This window comes from Python bivittatus, unplaced genomic scaffold (assembly GCF_059951505.1).
Source record: "Python bivittatus isolate LINGU-HERP-01145 unplaced genomic scaffold, Pbiv_v1 ctg000070_np1212, whole genome shotgun sequence".
NCBI classification, from domain to species: Eukaryota; Metazoa; Chordata; class Lepidosauria; order Squamata; family Pythonidae; genus Python; species Python bivittatus.
Window position 1 is genome coordinate 14,865,271 of NW_028277034.1, and position 22,667 is coordinate 14,887,937.

At 36.1% G+C, this 22,667-nt stretch overlaps 1 protein-coding gene across 1 annotated transcript in view; it reads left to right on the forward strand.

The window, feature by feature from the left end:
• Window positions 1–22,667, forward strand: part of SPOCK3 (SPARC (osteonectin), cwcv and kazal like domains proteoglycan 3) — a 160,935-nt gene that overhangs the window by 83,907 nt on the left and 54,361 nt on the right. The window contains exon 5 of the mRNA XM_088132536.1: window positions 14,202–14,328. Coding sequence (XP_087988662.1) covers window positions 14,202–14,328 — 127 coding nt within the window. The remainder of the gene's footprint in view (window positions 1–14,201; window positions 14,329–22,667) is intronic.

The following is a 22,667-nucleotide window of genomic DNA, read 5'->3' on the forward strand; positions in this document are numbered from 1 at the left end:
AAGGAAGGAAGGAAGGAAGGAAGGAAGGAAGGAAGGAAGGAAGGAAGGAAGGAAGGAAGGAAGGAAGGAAACTAGGACAGTTCCCATTTTTTCTTCTATTTACAGGTATGTGGAACCTGTATTCCTTTGTAATTATGGTCTTCCCCTCTGCTGCTCCTCCTGCTCCCACCCTCCCTTGTTTTTTAAAAGGCATGTATTAGACAGATTGCACAGAAGTTGAAAACAAGGCTATTTAGAATGTCATCATTTTGCATTATAATGTTGCTGTCTGAAGAAGCCCAGCTGGCACAGTTGAGTCTCCTGGAAATTTTTAGTCTGATTCATTATCGTGATGTGTACTTGGTGTATAGAAACATTTAATCATTCTTATGTTCCAAGCTCTATTGAATCTAGTGAAAGCTTTCTGTTTCTCTGTATAATTTGTGCTGCCAATCTGCTAGCTTGGAAAAGTTTCAAGCTTGTTTTATTATCTATGTTTGTTTGTACAGGAAGTAATGCTGCACGTAGGCTGAATTTACAGTAATTCCTTTGTAATGGACTAATGAGTAGGACTTTTTTATTGACAATGGTAACATTATATAGCTTTGATTAGTCCAATTACTGTGAAACTGTGCAATTGTGGTGATTCTTACACTACCCCACAAAGTATCACATTCTCCTTTCTCAAACCCTCAAAAGCATAGGAATGCTCAACTTAAAATGTTATGGGATAAGATAGCAGTTGGAAGAAGTAAGGGTTAAAAAGATCTGTAAATGTGTTGGATACATGATAACCGTATATTTTATTTATATAGCACAATCACAATTAATGATTTGTGCTTGCTAATTAATAAACTACAGTTCTTGCATAAGTATAACATGCCATAATGATAGTGTCAAACTCTTAGGATTATACATTTGCATACAGATGATGGAAGTTAAGTATCAAGGGAAGAACAGAAGCTCATGGCAAACCAGGTGTCTTTAAAGAAATTTGGAACTTTTGTTATTGTTAATGGAAAATGGGCAATGCTATAGAAGACAACAGAATGGTTGCATCAGAATTTCTTATAAACTGTATTAAGCAGAGATGAATGTAATTTTGTGGAAACTGACAGCGACCTGTCCCAAGCAATGTCTGGCTACACTGAAGAGCAAATGAGAACATTTTAGACAATGGTCTATCATTTAATCGATATTCTTTCCTTGTCTGGCTAAGAGATGCAATTATACTTTCTGATTCAAACTGTCCTCTGAAAGAGGTTGTTATGCTCACATGTGTAGTGTGTCATCTGCATACTTTTAGTAAAGCAAGCATCCATTTTCACACACATTATACGAGCAGAGTCAGAATATAATATTCCAGTTTAAAAAGATTCTAGTGTTTCTTCCAGCAAAGAAAGAAGAAGAATCTAAAATAAGCAGAGTAACAGCCCACATAATGAAATATTATAATAAAATTGTCACAACAGATACCAGTGGTCAAGGAAATCCAACATTCAAAAAGAGAAGGAAACAAAAGTAACAGTATAATTAATTTAACTTTTCCTCCAACTTCTTTAAAGGGCCTGATCTTTATCTGTTACAGAATTGTAAAATTTGGGGGTTTGGGGAACCTCCCTGTGGCTACTTTTGGAGTGTGCATTCAGTGTGAATTCTAGAAAAAGATGGTTATCAATGATCAATTCAAGATACTGAATTGCCAAGCAAAGAATACATATCCATTTATTATAAGCCTTATAAGCCTTATACCCTGCCTTTCTCAAGAAGTCTAAGAGTTCTCAAGAGTTCTAAGAAGCCTACAATTCAGTCAAGTCTTTCAAAAAACCTTCCACACATCCTAAAAGAGACAGCCTTTTCATACATATTGTCTAAGCCTATACATTTCTTTACTACCCCATCTCCTTGCCTGAAAATGAGGTTCTTTAAAGTAGTTTTCTGCTATATACTAGCATGCTGCCAGTACTGATGAACACGTCCTTAGTAGGTATTCTTGCAGTAAGAGTGTACCAGCCATTAAGCAAGTCAGTTACGTTATCATGAAATTCCCACAGCATCCTTATCATTTTGACAAGATATCCACAGGTACAGGCTGCATAATTCCAGGAAAAGCAGGAAAAGCAGGAAAAGCAGGGCAATCTTAGAGAAGCATCTGCAAGATCCAGTGCTTTCATCAAAATGGCAAAAACAGCATTGTGTCATCAGGATGCAAGCTCTGCTGCTTTTGCACATACATCATACTATCACACATGCAAAAGAGATAAGCTTGCATCAGTTCTGCTTTTGTCTTTTCCCACCCCTTGGCCCCTTCTGTAGATGCCTCTGCAATCTCACTGTTTATAATTTCAATCAATACTTGGCTGACTGTAATAAGACCGTCATGCTCGAAGACCCAGCATGTTTACTTCCAGTTTTCATTTATTACATCGGGAGAGGCTGATGGTTCAAGGAATTGCTACCTCACTTTCTGTTGTGGCTTATGAGTGAAAATGAAAGATAGCCAATATTTTATACAGTGGTACCTCGGTTCACGAACTTAATTCGTTCCACGATTCTGGTCGCGAACCGAATTGGTCGCGAACCAAATCAAATTTCCCCATAAGGTTCAATGTAAATAAGGTTAATCCATTCTGACCCCTACGAATGTGGTCGCCAACTGATTTTGGTTACCAATCAAATCAAATTTTCCCATAAGGTTCAATGTAAATAAGGTTAATATGTTCTGAACCATATGTATTTTTTTTTTTAAACCACAAAAATATGAAACAAAGTTCAGTACAGTACAGTATGAAGAGAGAGAACACTAACCTTGCTTGAGGCGACTTCTGGCGGGGAGGACAGGAAGGCGGGTGGGGAGGCGGTTATTGTTTGGAGGGAGAGTCCCCCTCGCCTACAGGAAGCCATGACCACGTGTCAGAGCAGGGAAGATGGCCGCGGGTCGTGTTCGTCACCCGATGCGGAGTTTGCGAATGGAAGCAAAATTTTGCGAATGGTGCTATTCATGAACCGAATTGTTCGTGAATAGAAGCGTCCGTGAACCAAGGTATTACTGTATAATGAAATCCATTATATTATTGAATTTTTGCTCAAAAATATATTAAATGAGCTTTGATATTAATACACTACAATCATATGACAATAACAGAAATGTTGAAAACATTTTATAGTTACAAAATTCTAATCTTGGAATGACTCATTCTGGTACTGGGCTGAACTTACTGGAAGTGTCCAGAGTTCAAAGTAGAGTTCTAATGGTCATTTTCAAGATCAGAACATTCTAGTACAGTTGGGACAGTCTGTTCCAATGTCAGAACAGCCATTATAATTTCTGAAGACAAGTTTGAGATTAGAACATTTTGACCCCAAAACATTTTGGACATTCCTTAGCAGTATAGCAGTTGTTACAAAACAGGAAATTTTGGTCCTGCTACCACTTGGATTTTTATCCATAACAAAATTTGTCATTTCCTCTGCATATTCCCCCCTTTTTTAATCTGAAGAATGTAAAGATTAATGATGGGAAAAGTCTCGTATATCCCTGAACTCGTGTGTGTATGTGTGTTGGAATTTCATCCTTGCTGCCATGATTGCTTTTGGGAAAGAAATAGCTTCTCTCCATCAACAGCAAAGGAACACCAGAATTATAATTCTCAGAACTTGGAATAACTAGTGGAGGAAAGTTGGCCAAAGAAATTCTAGAAAGTATGTCTTTCAGGTTACACTGCTGTTATTGGGTTTTTAAAAAGTAAGTTAGAACAAATGAGTTCAGGGCTGATGTAGATTCCATCCCCCAAGACATCAGGTGGCATCCAGCAGTTTATAAAGAAATCTCTGACACATTATCAGCAGGAACCATATTAAGAGGAGTATATTTATGTTTTACACAGGTTTATAATAAGCAGAAGTTGAAATTGCCATAAATTACTGTTATCAATATTACAAAAGACATCCAAGTATTTATTAATAAAGTTGATGGAAACTAAAGCTCTAATTTTCACATGTAAAAACATATTTTAAAATGAAAACTTTACCACGACTATGTTCCAGTGCATAAATATCAGAATGATGGTACGACAGCTTCTTTTATAGCTGGTAGTGCTATTTATTTCAATTGGCAGGCCTTCATTTAATAAAAATGTAAGTTTGTTGTGGATTAGGTTAATTATCCATCAATTGCCAAGGTACAGAGATAACGTAGATATAATTCTGCCTGTGAATGGACCATTAAAACAATATTTATTTGCTTGTCTTGCTTTTTCTAAGACGAGTGTGGGCATGGGAGCAATACCAGCTAGGTGCCATGGAAAAATATCAGGAATTGCCATCATAGGACTACTCGTTTGATTTCCCAGACAGAAGCAGTTCAGCACTTTCTCCAACTGGCCAGTGGAGAAACACAAAATATAGCATCTAGATAGCATCCTGTTTCATCCTGCATTAATAGATTTGTTTGCACATTACAGGAATGTGCCTCTACATTCCTATAAACTTATGGGACTCTATTCCTGCCCTTAATTACAGATACTAACACAATGTGCCATAAATAATGGCATCTATTGTGCCGATATTTTATTATTTTATTTATTTATTATTAAATTTCTCTCCGCCCATCTTCCCCCAACGGGGGACTCTGGGTGGCTCACCCAAAGCATTAAAAGAATAAATATATATAAATACATAAAACATAAAAAAAAATATACAAAACATTACCAAAAAAGAAGGAGAAAGTCCAAGAAGATGATGGATCTGGGGCTGAAGACAGCAGGCCTCTATGGGGCTAGCCATCCTCATGCTTGATGTATTCCCTCCCCAGGCTAAGTGGCAGAACCAGGTCTTCAAAGCCCTCTGGAAGGCCAGGAATGAGGGGGCCAATCTCACCTCCGGGGGCAGAATATTCCAAAGAGCTGTCTTTGGAATATACTGTCTCCCTTCATACCAAAGGAACAACAACAACAATAATGTATTAAACCTATATGCTGTTCAACTCTCAATGACTCTGGGCAGCTCACAACAATCAACCAAATCACAATAAAATCAATAAACAATAAAAGATAAAAGATGGCAAGTGTGATGAAGTGAGTGGTCTCCTTCTCCCTTGTCAAAGGTCTGGGTGAAGAGCCAGGTCTTCATGGCTCTTCTAAACAATAGCAGAACAGGGGGCATCTGGATCTCAGCAGAACCTCATTCCAGAGGGCAGGTTCTCTACAGGGAAGGTATGCATCTGGGATCCTGAGAAATTACATTGTTTAACTGAAGGAGCCCAGAGTGTGCCAATCCTACAGGATCAAATCAGCTGGGCAGATGTTATGGGGCACAGGTATCCCTAAAAGTCATCTCATGGTGTCAGCTTGCTTTTATTTACATGCTTCCACTCATGCTTACACTACATACAAACAAATTATTAAACCTCCACAGCAGGAAATATTTATATTGAAGGATAGCATGTAAATTATGGTGGTTATCCTGTTTACATTTTGCTCGGGGTAAAGTGCATTGATCTGACTTGGATTTTCTTTAATTTTTTTTTCCTGCCATACCTCTTACTTGCAGGATTAAGCCAAGACATCTTATTGCTTGAGATCAAAGGCAGTATTTTCCATGTACAAAAGCGGTTTGGATCAAAATTTATTTTAACTCTTAGATGGGATTAATATTTTTCATTATTCTTTAAGCAGCGGGGAAGTTGAGCCGATCATGCAGAGCTTGCTGCCATCAGAGATGGAAAAGACATAACAAAACATTCAGATCCCTATAGCATCTGCCATGTGAAGCAGCTGAACTCTATATCATAGTAAGGCCAGATCTGAATTTATACTGCCAAAAAACATCCTCTCTAGTAAGTCCTTCTTGGCCTATCTGGGACAAGTGTACCATATTAAAAATATATGGGTATTACAAAAGGTAACACTTTCTGTTCCTAATTCTTAGATACCATCACCTTATCTCAATACTTGCATCTGTAGAATATAATTTGAGCTCTATTTAATAAAAAAATAAAATAAAATGAACCAGCTGCAGTAAAGAAAAAGGCTAAAAGTAACAGGGTTTACATAAACAGACACTACAGATACATTTTTATGTATGTCTTAGAATATGTGCAGGCAGAGGAAATAATTTATAAATGCATGAATAAATGTGTTAATTGTAGTTGGTTGTGCTTTCAGCATACAGGCCTTTTTTCCCCCCCCCCCCATCTGTTTGCCCTACAGGTCTTGACTTCCATCTATAATTCCATTATAGTAAGAGTAGAAAATGCCATATTACATCCTGCCACATGACAGGATGCATTTTTTAAAACAGTCAACAAGATTTGGATATAGATATAGATATTCATTCTAGTCTGAAAGGACTTGGCTCAACAGCAAAAGAATAATCAAGTAAAAAACTACTTTTTGAAGAGTTTTCATTACTAATAATATTTAAAGGGCTTTTTAATTTCAATTAACAAGTAATTGTAACTTGTTGGGTGTAAACATGGTAAGGCATCCTCAAATAGTGTGCTTGATGGTTTTCATGGCTACTTTTAAAATGTGGATATTTGAATTATAATTCTATTAGGCCATTTTTTTCCTGTGTGATTTTGTTATCAGGAAATTTAATAGCACTACTGAAATACCAATACAAATCACTATCTCAAAGTCACTTCAGCAATGCAATATCATTCTCATGTCAAATCGAAAAAAGGCTATACAGGAAAACTAGAAAACATAGCATTTCAAAATACAGTGGTACCTCGGGTTACGAATGCCTCTGCTTACGAACTTTTCGGGTTGCGACCAGCTCCGGCCGCAAAAATTTACCTCGGTTTGCGAACTCTGCCTCGGGGTACGAACCAGATCCGCGGCCATTTTCCGCCCGTGCCATGTGGTCCGCAGCTATTTTTCCGCCCGTGCCACGTGGTCCGCGGCCATTTTCCGCCCGTGCCACGTGGTCCGCGGCTGTTTTTCTGCCCGTGCCACACGGTCCGCGGCCGTTTTTCCACCCTGCCGCACGGTCCGCGGCCGTTTTTCCGCCCTGCCGCGCAGTCCGCGGCCGTTTTTCCTCCCATGCCACGTGGTCCGCGGCCATTTTTCCTCCCTGCCGTGCAGCCCGCAGCCGTTTTTCCACCCTGCTGCGTGGTCCGCGGACACCGGAACGGATTAACGGTAATTACATTGAACCTTATGGGAAAATTTGCTTCGGGTTGCGAACAAATAGGGTTGCGACCAGAGTCACGGAATGGATTAAATTCGTAACCCGAGGTACCACTGTATATTTTGGTCTCCGCTTACACCAGATTCTACTGCTACACAAATAGGAAAACAGATAAAATTCATTTTCTTGGTTCTGCTATCTAAGTAGTCTTTGTCTGTATACTGATGCCAGTTCGATGAGAATAAGTTTTATTAGGAAAAAAACTTGTAAGAAAAACATCACGCACACTATTTGAGGATGCCTTACCATGTTTACACCCAACAAGTTACAATTACTTGATTTTAAAAGCCCTTTAAATTGTAGGGGGAAAAAAGGGTTTTTTTCCTAATAAAACTTATTCTCATCAAATTCTTTAAGCAATAAAGGCTGTATTATAATTGTATCTTAAATGATTCTTTCCAGCATGAATATAAGAAATGTCACTTTAATTCTAACAAAGTTTTCAATTATATTACATTAGAATCTTATTGGATTGCTTCTTAGTTGAAGACTGAATAAAATTTTATGAGTTCAGCTTAAACCTACAACTACACCATGAGTTCAGAGTTGAATGAAATAGAACTCCAGAAACTATGGTAGAATGAGAAAAAGAAAGAAGCCACCAATCTATGCCTCTAAAAAGTTTTCTTTATGTCTGGGCTCTTAATTCAAAAATATATTGATATTAAGTGAATTTACTTGAAATGTCCACTCTGAAGTTACTCACTTGATAGTAGTATAGGAAATATGAAATAACTGTAAATACTTGTGGGACAGGTTGTCCACTAACTTTTGTTATTCCTGCCTGACATCTCTGTTCCTACCATATCATGACTCTGGATCCTCTTCCTGACATTTTTATTTGCATTAAAAGTCCTGTCTGTTTGTTGCAAAATTGTATATCCATAGTCATTAGCAAACAGAAATTATGAACAACTAAAGTGAATATTACAACACAACTTTCTAGAAGTTTTACATAGAAATATACTGTTACCTACTCAGCTGGAAGAAAGGATTGAACCTATGACCCAGAAGTGTACTTAATTTTAACAAATATCACAGCTCATTATAACAAGCTTTCTGCTAAAAACTGCTTTTTTGGAATATTGGGGAGAAAAATGATCCATTGAAATATGATTCCTTATTCACAGTATATTTTGTACTTCAGTAGCATAGATGAAGTCACACATTACATTGTGTCAGTTAGAAATGGCATGCCTCTTTGAGGAATCTCAAATTCAAGCCTTTGAATTTGAGGAATCCCAAATTCAAACCTTTGAATTTTTCCATTCTTCTGCAGCATGCAGACAGAGCCAAAATGCAGCTCCTAAATCTGTATTAAAACTAATTTTGACTATCAGGTGCTTTGAGAGCTTCAGACTTGTGCATTAATCTAATCTCTGCTAATTCTGAAATATTCCAGTCTTTCATATATAACATTAAGAACACACTCTCTTCAAACTTCAAAAGAAGGAGAAGCATTTTTAATAGAAAATCTGTCATTTCGGATGACATGAAAGTGAGCTCTACATCATCTTTTTCCATATCACTTGTAGTCTGGCATTTTTTTTTAAATTCATTTTCAAATCTACATTCAAGTCAGCCTCAGTCTCTGTTTTGTCCTGTAGAATCTGTTCCTCTTCTGTAGCCCCTGTTAGATCCATTTTTATAGTGGCAGACAATCTTGAAAGTAATTTCTGAGTACATTGTTTCCAGACAGCCTTAATTTCTTCTACAGTCAGGTAATATTGCTCCGTTGTATTAATAAGTCTCTTCTCCTTTTATTGTAATCCTTAGTTCTCTTTGGTTCCCTCTAGTCAAACTTCTAAGTCCCCTCTTATGATATGTTTATTTTTCAATCAGCAAAAATTTCTCACGGGAAGATTCCTTACAGTTAATTTCAAAATCTTCATATATACTTTTATGAAATATTTTTACACACGTTTAAATAACCCACAGGAAATATTCTTTCAAGTTTTTCTGGGCCCTTAACTTTCAACATTCTAGTCCTTGTTTTGCTGTTTTCCAAAAATTAAAATGTTTCTTTTTAATCCTTAAATTTAAATGAAACTTCTTTCATACAGGATAGAAGGAAGCTCTCCCGGTATGATGAAATTTGCCCTTCAGAAGGTTCTTAACATCCAAAAGAATATCAATAACAAGCAATTTCCTAAGGTAGTTAGGAAAGAGATAGTTCCTCTCTTGAAGTGGGCAAACCCAATGTCTGTTTGAAGGTGCTGAACCATGGCTTGGGCAGAATTATTTTCCCCCAGCTCCCAGAGTTCTCAAACCCACTGGAGATTCCTATTTTGCGATCTCTTTGTGGGCGAGCCTCTGTATGGAGCAAATTTGTGGGTGATCCTAGTTCTTTCCTTGATCCAGAGAGGGGTTCCAAGGAGCTGATCCATTCACTGGCTCCTCTTTTCTCGTGGAGCTGTCTTCAATCCATCATTGCTTCTCCAGATTTAAAAATGATAGATTATAAGAATGATATGGAAAAAGATACCACAGTGGATTTAAAAATGAAATTGGCTGAAGTTTTAATGACTAAAGGGGACATATGAATAATAAATCAGAAGAGTGACTTGGATAGCCTTCTTATCTTGGATTTTCAAAAGGGATGTGTTAAACTATTGAAATGGTTTTTGAGAGGAGACAAAGAGAAAATGATAAGAAATCAACTTTTTGGATATAATATGATGGGATTAAAGACCAAGCTTTTTAAAAGTAAATGGAAGGACTTATTTGATCAGGATGAAAATATATGTTGTGGTTACTGATAGCTATTACTGGAGGGTTTTTGTGTGTGTGTGTGTGACCAGGACTAAATTGATGAGGCTTTAAAGATTTGTTTATAAATGGGGAGAGATTTCTTTTGCTTTATTCCTCAGAGAAAGTGATAAGTTGGAATACAAAATAGATTTATTTGATTAAGGTTAATATATATATATATATATAATTTCTGGTAGCTCTTAATGGACTTTTGCTGAATAGGACTGAATGATGAGTTTTTACAATTTGTTTATTGATAAACAATATAGGAAGATATGGGAAGAATTTTTTTATATTACTGAAATACTAGAGAAGGTGTTATGTTATTGAAGTTTTTTATACTTGTCTGAAGGAAGGGGGAGTTATGTTTTTATATATATATATATATTTCTCTTTTTCTTATTTTTGCTTTTCTTTTTTCTTTCTCTTTGCACTTTTTTCTTTTCTTCAGTTTTTATATTTCTCTTAGTTTATATTAGTCTTTTACCTTTGTATTTGTAAACTTTAATAAAATTAAAAACAAAAGAAAAGAAAAAAGAAATAAAATACAATGAGTTATAACAACTTATAAACTTACTCCTAAAGAGTTCCCTAACAAGACCAATCTGTTTTTTATTTACTTTGTCCCTCCTAACTGAAGTTTTTAAGGAAATATACCTTTTTACCTGGAATTGTGATGTAATGTATGAGTTATACTGTTTTTATGTAAGCAGTGATCCACTAGCTAGGGATGCCTAGAACAGTTGATGTCATAATAGGGTATATTCATTCAAGCAGAAATTGTTGGTTTACTGAAGGTTCTCTGCTCCCTTCTGTTGGTGAAAATTCTATACTTCCTTAGTAATTACAGTTAGATCCAGGTAGAGTTGTCCTCTCAAAAGGGAAATGAAGAAATAATCTTGGTTATACTCTATTATATATGATATGGCTCTAGCAATCTAATTTCTATGAACAGTGGCTCCATAGAGTTCACTATCATGAAATACTGTTGAATAGAATGAAGTTCTTAATGGTTTGGTAAAACTAGAACTATGGCTTAGTGATTTTAAGAAAATATTATAAATATGTTGCTACCTTCTTACATCTTTTCTCTCTTCTACCTATACCCTGAAGTTTCTGTATCACTGATAATAATAGCAGCAATAACAATAATAATAAGTGGCAACGCTTCCAGAGCTATCTCCCAATCAATGATACTTCTATTCTTGCTTCTCCAGAACTAGTGAGTCTAGAAAACAAATAACATATTTCCTAACTGAAATATATTTTGAACTAATCAGTATGTGTACCAGTTTTTTCACTTAATGAATGTAAGTGGGTTTATATTTTGGGTAAAAATAGAAATAACATTCCCAAACATTGATGATTCTCTCTAAAGGGTTTGTGAATTACCCAGAGAGCTCTGATTACTGGTGATACAGAAATATAATTGTTAAATAAATATAATCCTGATAGCTTCAAGCTAATGTAGAAAGCATGGCAGAAATGGAAAAAGGCTATTGAAATACATGTATGTATGTATGTATGTATGTATGTATGTATGTATGTTTTATCTGAAAAAAGCTAAATTTCTCCCAAATCCTTAGTTAAAAGGAAGTGAGAAGATATACTGAGACAAAAGTTCCAACTGAAACTTTAGTTATCTTATGAAAGATAAGGAAGAAATACAAGAACTTAGGTTGATATAAAATGAATTAATTCTGGTGTTACTGTTACTATTACCTTGCCTTCTAATGATCTCGTAGCAAGTCATATGTTTTACTCCTCAGATACTGGTTATGAGACACTGTTCAAATCCAGATGAACATTTCTCCAAACTGTAAGATGGCTTTGAATATTACAGAAAACAGGAGACCTGTAGCTTATGTTAATTAGTTTGTTCAGTTCAAGACATGAAGTATATTCTTTGGAAAATCCTGATGCTGGGAAAGATTGAAGGCAAAAGGAGAAGGGAGAGCAGAGGATGAGATGGTTAGATAGCATCACTGAAGCAATGAGCATGAAGCTGAGAACTAACTCAGGGAGGCAGTGAAGGACAGGAAGGCCTGGCGCAATATGGTTCATGGGGTCACAAAGAGTTGGACATGACTTAACTGAACAACAAGAACCCCTTATGCAGTCTTCTGCTAGTGTCTGCTGCTTTATCTCAGTAATGTGAAGTGAGATATTTCCACAGAAACATTGTTGAAATGGGAACTTTTCCACAACCTTTACTTCTCTCGGGAAAATGTTTTAGAAATGCATGGTTTCATAAAGCATATTGGTCATAGAACGAGGGAAGAAGCATCTTCAAACATCAGTGCAAATTGGACATGGTCTATTTCATCTTAATAAGCTTAGATGTGTGCACGCCATAGGCGTACATATTTTGTCCTTCTGTTCTTTCCTTGCTTGCTTCCTGGCACTTTGGGGTTCAACATTTCTTTGTTTAATTAACTATCAAATGTATAACATCCAAACTAGGAAAAAACCCACCAACTATAATTATTAAGATTAGAATGAGCCAGCATCTTAAACCATGATTTGAAGTTGGTTTAATTTTGTAATTTGTTCTGTTCATGCTAATTAGGTAGGTTTTTTATTTATTTTATTTATTTATTTAGTGGACTTGTCCCCACCCATCTCCCCACAATGGGGGGCTCTGGGGGGTTTACATCAAATTAAAATCATAAATACATAATTAAAAGTTATAAAAAGAGAACCACACTTACAGAGATAGAAAAAAGATTAAAAGATCCAAGAGGCCAATAGAGGCCACACCAGTCCGCTAAGGGGCTAGCCAACCCCATTTCTGACATCTTCCCTTCCCGCCCCAGGCCAGATGGCAGAGCCAAGTCTTCAAATCCCTCCGAAAGGCCTGGAGTGAGGGGGCCTGTCTCACCTCCAGGGGCAAGATGTTCCAAAGTGTGGGGGCTACAGCAGAGAAGGCCTGCCTTCTGGACCCCACTAATCGGAGTTCTTTTACCAAGGGGGTCCGGAGCATGCCCCCTCTGTGAGATCGGGTGGGGCGGGTTGAAATCGTGGGGGCGAGGCGGTCCCTCAGGTAGCCTGGCCACATGCCATGTAGGGCTTTAAGGTGATAACCAACACCTTGAATTGGACCTGGAAGCAAACCGGTACCCAATGCAGCTCACGGAGCAAAGGTGTTATATGGGTCCTTTTAAAAAATATATAAGTGGAAAATTATAATTAGTTAAGCTAAGAATTTACATTTAAGTTAGTATTTCAACACATGGCTTCTGCATAATTTATTGATTAGAATTGATTAGTCTGTTATTGGTTGACTCACAGTAATCATTTTATTCTCTCTTAAATGTTGGTTTATACTGTTAACTTTCATGATGATTCATATACTTTTCTTTCTAGTCTGAGTTTGCATAGCATTTCTCTGAGTATGAAGTACACAATCTTCATGAAGATTATCTCTCTTTCTTAGAGACTGTTCCAGCATCCTCAAATGTAAATAATTTTGCTAGAATGTCGTTATGTGTGAGATATAGACTTGGTTGAAACATTGTTTTCTTTAATCAAACTTGAACAAATACTAAGCCATAACCATATTTACAAGCCACAATGGCTATAGTTATGCAGGATGCTAAATCTGTTTAATGTTACCCAATCCTGACAATCCATTTTTCTTTCTTATCCTTTATGGAGTTGTAAACACTTCTCTATAGTAGCCAAGTATTAATTGGGAATGTATAAGATGTAAATATTATTTTAAATTAAGCCATGAAAAAAAAACAGTGGCTTAGTTTTCAAATAATATTAAGCCAGAATGTGATTTGCTGTTTTGAGTTTAATGTAATGTGTAAACCCATCATTAGCCTAATTTCATGTACTTGTCAAACTGGTTTCATGAACATTTTTCCAAGATATCGATTCAGACCTTTAGTACTATCTGTTTGTTTTCTACAACCTGCTGTCTGGGAGAGACAAAGAAGGAATCAGAGAGAAAAGGGTGTATTAAAAAAGTATGGAGTTCCCATCAAGATTTAGGCCTGGCCTCATTTACTCCTAGCTCCTGCCCCACCATGTGACTTGTGTTCACTCCTCTCTGACCCTCAATATATAAAATAAAAAATGGCTAACCATTGTATTATTTATGAACAAGGTCACTGTGACTTATTCAACAAAGTGTGGTTTAAAACTCCTAGCTTAGTATTATGTATGAACACAGCTCATGTGAAGTTCCATGATTTAATTACTCATAATACATTTTATACTTTTCTGGTAACCTTTTTCATACATTTCTTGCCTGATTTGGTTTCTTTCAGTATGAAAGAAGCTGGTCTAAGCCATAAACAATGGAGAGTTGGTTCTCTTTCATCAAAATGCAAGCAATGTCCTGTAATTTATACCAATCCTGTTTGTGGATCCGATGGTCACACATATTCTTCTCAGGTAAGCCAATAGGCCTGTTATCTATTTCCGTGTAATATATAGCATTTTATTGTCAAACACTGTATGGTTTGTTCAGTCCGAATAACTATATAAACCTGTTTAAATTCTATAAAATGGGATTAACATATTAACGTAAGAATCACGATACCAGTCAATTGCACAATTTTATTAGTATTTTAAAAGTTTTCTTTTTCTTTTTATTAATTAGTATTTTAAAAGTTTTCTTCCTATTACCAGAAGAAATTAAATCCACTTGAAACATTGTAAAGCAAAGCTGAATGAAAATAGACTTATGGATTTTTTTAACATTAATTTTTACAATAAAAGATTATTATTGCTAGATCACTCATTCTGTTTATTTGACTTCACAAACACTCAACTGAATATATAGGGCAGGGGGTGTTAAAGTGTTTCACATTTATATACATGTGCATTTGTGTGTGTGTATGTATGTATGTATATGTACAGATACAGATATACTTGGCTATATTTTGGTAACTTTTTTTCTCTTGTGGTGAGAGATTTAAAAGGTGAGTTAAGTTACCATGAAAGGGTTATAGGCCTGTTTCACTGCCACAAGACATGTCAAACATATATTTAAAATATCCAGATTTAATCACATGGAAATTCTCACTTTGAATTTGAATAGGGGTCTCTTTTCCAGAGATCTAGCAGCACGTGGACATTCTGACTCCTTACTAAAGCAAGCTGAACATCTCAAAGATCACAGATTACAAGTGATCAGTTATCTATTATGATAGCATTGTACTTTTGAATATTCAGTTGCAAGGAAGACTAGTTTTCCCCCCAAAATGTTAAATATACAGTGGTACCTCTACTTACGAACTTAATCCGTTCCGTGACTCTGATCGCAAGTCGAGTTGGTCGCAAGTCGAAGTAAATTTTCCCATAAGGTTCAATGTAATTACTGTTAATCCGTTCCGGCGTCCGCGGACCACGCATCAGGGGCGGAAAAACGGCTGCTGACCACGCGACAGGGCAGAAAAAATGGCCGTGGACCACGTGTCAGGGGCGGAAAAACGGCTGCAGACCATGTGGAACGGGCGTAAAAATGGCCGTGGACCACGTGGAACGGGCGGAAAATGGCTGCAGACCACGTGGAACAGGCATAAAAATGGCCGCGGACCATGTGGAACAGGCGGAAAATGGTCGCGGACCACATGGAACGGTCGGAAAAATGGCCGCGGACCACATGGAACGGGCGGAAAATGGCCATGGACCATGTGGAACGGGCGGAAAAATGGCCGCAGATGATGTGGAATGGCGGAAAAATGGCCGTGGACCACGTGGCACGGGCGGAAAATGGCTGCGGACCACGTGGCACGGCGGAAAAATGGCCGCGGACCACGTGGCACGGGCGGAAAATGGCTCATAAGTCGAGGTGAGTTTGTAAGTAGAGGTAAATTTTTGGGGCCGGAGCTGATCGTATCTTGAAAATTTCGTAAGTAGGGGCATTCGTAAGTAGAGGTACCACTGTAAAATGCAAAACACATCTTCGATTTGCTGACAAGACAGCAAAGAAAGAACATACATTTTTTGGATGAATTTTTCTTTTTAGCCAGGGAATACCGTAATCCCTGTTCGGTAATTGTAATAAAACTGAATATAATTGTGCCATAATAAAACAACTAATGCCAGTTTTATATGAAAATTAAACTAGTAAGTGAAACCTGTTAATTTTGACCATCCTTTGCTAATATTTGTAGTTATTGGTTGTGCAATTCTTTTGAGTTCTTGAACAGCTGATCTGGCAGTTGGTTTAAAATTACCATTTTTTTACCTCTTTGAATCAATTTTTAAGATTTTTTTTAAAAAAAAGGAGTTTTAAAAAATAAAAAGCACCTTTAAAAACCAGCATGTTAAATATACAGTGGCCCATATTCAAATTTTGGACATAGTGTCTCTAGCAACTTCTTACTCACACTATGCAAAAAAATCAGAGGAATGAACACAATGAATTAAACCAAGTTATCAAGGCCTGATAATTGAACATTATAGACATTCTTTCCATTAGTGAATTCTGCACACAGAAAGTGCCTCCATCTTGTTTTCAGAAAATTCTGTTTCTCCCACGTCACTCTCTATTCCATTCAACAGTGCATTTTATTCCACTGTGTCGTATTTCCAGGGGAATGGAGGGCCATCATGGAGAGATGGAACAAGGAAGACTGCTTCACCACTCAGTTCCACACCTAAAACTGAATCCAGCCCATTATTCTGAATAATTTCTACTGTGGTTATGCAAAACTGCTGGCAACCTTTAGCCTAAAATGAGTGATGTTTTACATAGATCCTCTTGCCAGTACCTCATACAAATACAGAATTTATTCTTATTGCTTTGTATTGTGTCCAGAAATACTGATGACCAATACAAAATGATCAGACTAAAATGTGCCTTCTGGGGGTTTCTACCCCACTCTAATCAGTGCAAATGGGGTGGAGAGGGAGGGAGAGAGGTATGGTAGAAAAATATAGTAGTAACAAACTCTTATAGTAACCCCAAGTTATTTGCTGCAATAATTACATATAATGCTACGTATTTTTAAAAACACTTACTGCTTGTTTTTCTATCCTAATAATAGATGAGGTGTTTCAGGTTTTCAAACTGTACAATCCATTACACAAATACAGGATTATTTTGAAGGGTAATCAGTATTCAAATGGCCATAAAAGGTTCATAAACTTTGTTTATTTGCAGTATGTCCAATGATTTCTGCAAATTGTATAATACATGTTTGAACACATGTCAACATATTGCACCACTCCTATAGAAATAAAATAAATATCAATAATGTAATATCAGTTTCCTCATAACATTTATTCCAGGATTTTTGTGGTACATTATCATATACCCTAAAAATCCATGCAGTCTTTGAGCTGAGAGAGAGAGACTGGCCCAAAGTCACCCAGCTGGCTTTCATGCCTAAGGCAGCACTAGAACTCACAGTCTCCTGGTTCCTAGTCTGGTGCCTTAACCACTAGACCAAACTGGCTTTCTATGTGTTTCTATATCTGGGGAGAAATTCAGTCTTCAGTACAGTTGAATAGAAAACTGACTGGGATTTCAGGTGGTGGGGTTGGGGAGTGGTTTTGCTGCATGGCTGACTGACAAGTCCTGCGGCTAAAGGGAGCTTTTCTTTGGTCATAAAGACAGGACTTCTAAGAACAGAGCCAGAAGAACGAATTTCCAAACCTTCAGCTATTCTATTGCTGACTCTTACCACTCAAAACTGTATAACAACATTACTATATCAATGTAAATTATGGATATGATCGTTATGGACTATAGGCAGCTGTCATTTCATGGGTCTGGGAAGGGTATTACCCATCTGTCCATCTGGCTAAGCTAGTGAGACATTTGCCTTCCTCATTTTTAATGTTGAAATAATGATTATTTTGTTTATTTTGTTACTTTCACAAGGCTTTGCCACATCTTTTGTAGTTCAGTGGCATTGAGGCATTCATTTAAAGGGGAAGGAGTGTTTCCAATAGGGGTCTCTATAAGAGATATTGGAGAAAACACCCAGCTCCAAGTTGGCCAACTTGATCTAAACTTTAAGCTTTTGCCAACAGCTAATGATGAGAGGGCCCTCTAGCCATCAGTTCTTCAGTTTGATCTATTGTGTGGCTAGTGTGGTATTTCAGGGAGTAGGGGTGCTATTTGATTAACTTCCTATAATGTACCCCAAACTACTGTAACCAGTAGGAAATGAAAGATTGTAGCCGTGATTAAACTGAGAATCTTTTTCTAGGTCAGTGCTCCTTTGGAACTGCCTCTGATCCATCTGGGGGGCTGAAGGCATAATATTTGCTTTCATTGCTTGCTTGTAAGTTTCTTGGTACATGTAGCTGGCTGCTAGGAGAATCAAGAATTAGGTGCATCTTTGGTTTGATGTTATATTGCATAGCTTGTAGACTTTTTTTTTCAAACTACAAAGGTTCTGCATTAAATCTCAGAAGTAGAGGGTTGTTCCCCCCCCCCCCCAATTCATCTTCCTTCAGGTTAGCATTGTTGAGAAAGTAAGTATATGAATGCTGGAGATTATTTGTTAAATACAAATGGGTACATTTTTAAAATAGTATATTCTATTCATATATTTTTATTAACCTTTCCTTTTTTGCCTTTTTGTTTAAAAATGAAACTAAAGCTGATCATTAAGCAAAATTTGTGGTGCTACATGTTTGTTATAATTTTTATTGAAATACCAATTTTCTTTTTAAAAAATCACACCATTCACATCATTTTACAATATTATGCAGTTTGTATTAGACATACTTTAGTTTTTATTTCTAGCAGTTTTCATTTCAATTTCTGTCCCAATTTTCATTTTACGTTGTCAATAGCTTTTTAGAAAACTGAAAATAAACAACATTCAAAGCATCAAATGTTTCCAGTTGGTTATAGAATCTTGTTTCACTTTTCAGAGAAGACCTTGTGTTTATCAGAAATTAAAAACAGTATTTATAGTATGTTCTCTCATAGTTTAAAATATATTTTTACAAGGTAACCCAATGCAAACCTGCTTGCCACTATTTTTACTTCTCATACAATTTGGCTTTCCAGATCTAGTTTCCAGCCAGATATCAAACTATACTTTTTGTTTATGCATTTTCAAGATCACAGAACGTAAACGATTTGACTGAATAACGGTATTTTTGTCTATTTTTCAAAAGGAAAAAAGGATACATTTGAAAATAATATTTATGTTCATGTTTAAGTAAACATAGATACCATAAATGTTTGATAAATGAGCTCCTAATAGAAGAGTACATAAGGAATCATTTAAGTAAGCAGCTAATAGTGATTGAGCAGCACTGGATTTTGTAATGGATTTTTCAGTACTACATACTTTTGATAAAATAGAGAAAGAAAACCTAGCATCCAAACTTAATGATTTTTAATTTTTAAAAAGTGTTATTATTTAATATCTAAGAAAAAAGAAAACAAAAACAAAAGATCACCCCCCAAAAACCTACACCCCAAGCCGCCACCATCAGAACATACTATATTGCAGATAAAATCATTCAGCTGAACTTTAAAAGACATCATTAAATCTTACCCACATAGAATAATATTGATCAGTCTGTGCATAAGAGTGATAAGAATCCTTATTTATTGATCCAAAATTGTAATCCTAGAGTTGCATTCTCTTTTTCTCCTTTGAACAATAATCTTTTGTTCTATACCCCCTAGTCGCATTTATGTAATAAATTCAAACTTTGAAGTTTATTGTTCAAACTTTAATTCAGATTTTAAACTTTATTGTTCTTAAAATACTATATGAACAAACTTATGGATATTGAACCAAAATGGGACAATAGGGGAACAAATGCCTATCATATCAGTTAGTATCCTCTTATCTATTCATCTTATCTAAATATCATGGGAAACATACTTTATATTCATTGGTTTATTAAAATGAACTTTTCCAACTCTTCATTCCAGAGTTCTTGAAAATAGTATCTACAATAATGATATGCTATTTTTAAACAAAAACTGTAGAATTAAATTCATTCATATTGACAATAATTCATCAGTTTTAGTTAGCTAATACATTTGGCCAATATTATATCAAAATATATTTTAGTTGAATGTACTGCCATTTTGAAGTTTACGGTAATCCAAATTTCTCTTGAAATAACTTGGAAGATTTAAAATCTTCATAGACAATGGGATGATACAAAGTATTAATACCTTTGCTTGCCCCAAAAGGGCTAGGGCTGGGGGGCTGGGTGATATTTAACTGCAATTTTCAAACTGTGATTATCTCAGAGTATAATTTTACATATGAATAAGGCTCAAAGTTAAGGTTCTGTCCAAATATGCCTTGCAACCATTAACACAGAAAATGCAATAAAGCTATTATTAAAAATGGAGCCAAATTCCTACCATTATATCAAGACCACATAATAAATCTGTAAATGTGCCCGCAATGGTTTTTTTGACTTGATCAAATTGATCTGTATTTTTTCTTTTTCCTTTTCTTTTTAAAGAACTTTTTATGTATCTAAATGTTCAAAAATATGATTTATAACATTATTTTTTAAAAAATAGAGTATTTTTATTCTGTACAAAAATCAAGTAAAGTTCAGAAAAAGGAGATTAGAAGTACTTTCTGCCTTATGAGCATTCTTCAACTATTAGTTTAGCTTCCCAAATGTCAAAATATCTCTGCACATTTGAAGTACCTACTGTATTAGAATTAATCTTGGCCTCTTGGCTAAGATCAAGTGTAGTATCCAAGAGAATTTCAAGATAAGGGGCCAAAGAGAATCTAGCCTGGAACTTCTGGAAAGACTGCTTGCTTATTGCTGGTGTGTGTTTGTTTGCTTTCCTCCAGCATTCAGACACAACAATCTACTGAATTGCCGCTCGGGGCAAACTGTGTCTTATTTGCACGCAAAGTAGTAGAAACCTACTGTTGATATCAGAGTGGAAATTAGTGACCAAAATTCCAAATGTTTAATATAGGTGATTGAAAGAAATATTCAGTAGAAATGCAGACAGAGCTTGAACTCAGTTTGTAATAAGAGAGTATGAATAGTACTGGAAAGTGACATCAATTTAGGGAGGACTGAGGAAGGACAAATCAGAGCCTTAAAAGTATCTAATTGCTTTGGACCCATCAGCATTTATCTCAACTCATTCATACACCATATTCTACTCTTGTTTTAATTCTAAAATAATACAGTATATTATAAAATAGTTTTTGTCACAATCAATTCCAGTCTTCTGACAATAATTTTGTAAATGGAAATGGGCACTCACTTACTTGCCCTGGCCTTTGATTTAGGATTGCAAGTTTAGTAGCATAAATTTAGTTGATGAACAGTATTTCATTTATGAAGATGGTATTGTTCTTCATAATTTAAACAAGATTAAATGGGCTGAATAGTGGAGGAATGATAAGTAGAAAAAAAGAAATAAAAATTACTATAAATATCCTGGACACAGTCGTATGCCATGTAAAAAGACCCAACTTCTTGTCTGTGTAGCATTTAGCCTAATACCAGTCTTTAGAAAACAAATTGGTAAATACATTTCCAAACTTTTGAGGACTTTCAGACTGTTAGAGTCTTATGGAAGAAAATGAAATAAGATTGTCCAATTATCAGTTTCTGGCATAACAGCAAATACGCTTCCCTTGTTTTCAGTAACCTATAGCAACTCTGTAGTACATTAAAAGCAAGTCACAATCTCAGTTTCAGAATCCATTACTGCTTGTGTTTACATTATTTTCTTAATATAATTTTAATGTTTCGCATATTAAGTTAAGCATTGATTTAAAGTATGCTGAATCAAGATAGCATTTCTTTTTTTACTACTGGGATGTGCTTCTTTGACTTTAATAGTGATGGGGATGAAATATGTACTCATCAAGGTTAGAAAAGATCTCAAGATTAAATTCAGTTGCTCAAGCTCTGCTGTTTTCCCCATTCCCTACCCATGATTGATTATATGCCATTAATTATATGTTCTCCAGGATGATCTGTCCCCATCCTGGTCCTTCATGTCTTCCAATGGTGCACCCATTGCCACTGTAATTGAGTCCATCCATCTTGCTGCTGGTTCTCCTCTTCTTTTTCCTTCCATCTTTCCCAACATTATAGACTTCTCCAGAGAGCTAGGTCTTCCTATATTATGCAGAATTCTTGAATGTCAAATTGCTTCATTTTTCATTTCTTAATTTAAAGAGTTCATTCATTCATTCCAAATGTTTATATGGCTGTCCAATTCAAACAATGCAACTCTGGACAGTGTATAATAAAACAAAAAACAAAACAAAAACAAAACAAAACAAAAAAACAAGCTTAATAATTCCAGCTAAAAACAGGGAAGAACCATTAGCCAGCATCTTGAATTGTACCCAGAAGCATATAGGAAGCCATTGCAGCTCATGGAGTGGTGGTGTTACATGGTACTGTTTTATACCCATTACTGCCTGCACTGCTGCCTTCTGCACCAATTGTAGCATCCAGATGGTCTTCAAAGGGAGCCCCATGTAGAGTGTGTTGCAGTATATCAGTTGGGAGGTGACTAAAGCAAGAATGTCCACAAATCAGCCTCCCAATTGAGGAATGGGCACTATTGGTGCATAAGATGAAGTTGTGCACTATATATAGCCTATGCATGTACAATGGACAAGTGAGGCATATTTGAGATGACAGCTTTCCTAAACATGTAAAAGAGAATAAATTTTATAATGTTTCAACTCACTTTTGTTGCTATATAACATGCTACCCCATTTCCTAGCTTATTGCCTGCCAAATGTATATTTCCCTGGTTGTTGTTGTTCAGTCATTAAGTCGTGTCTGAC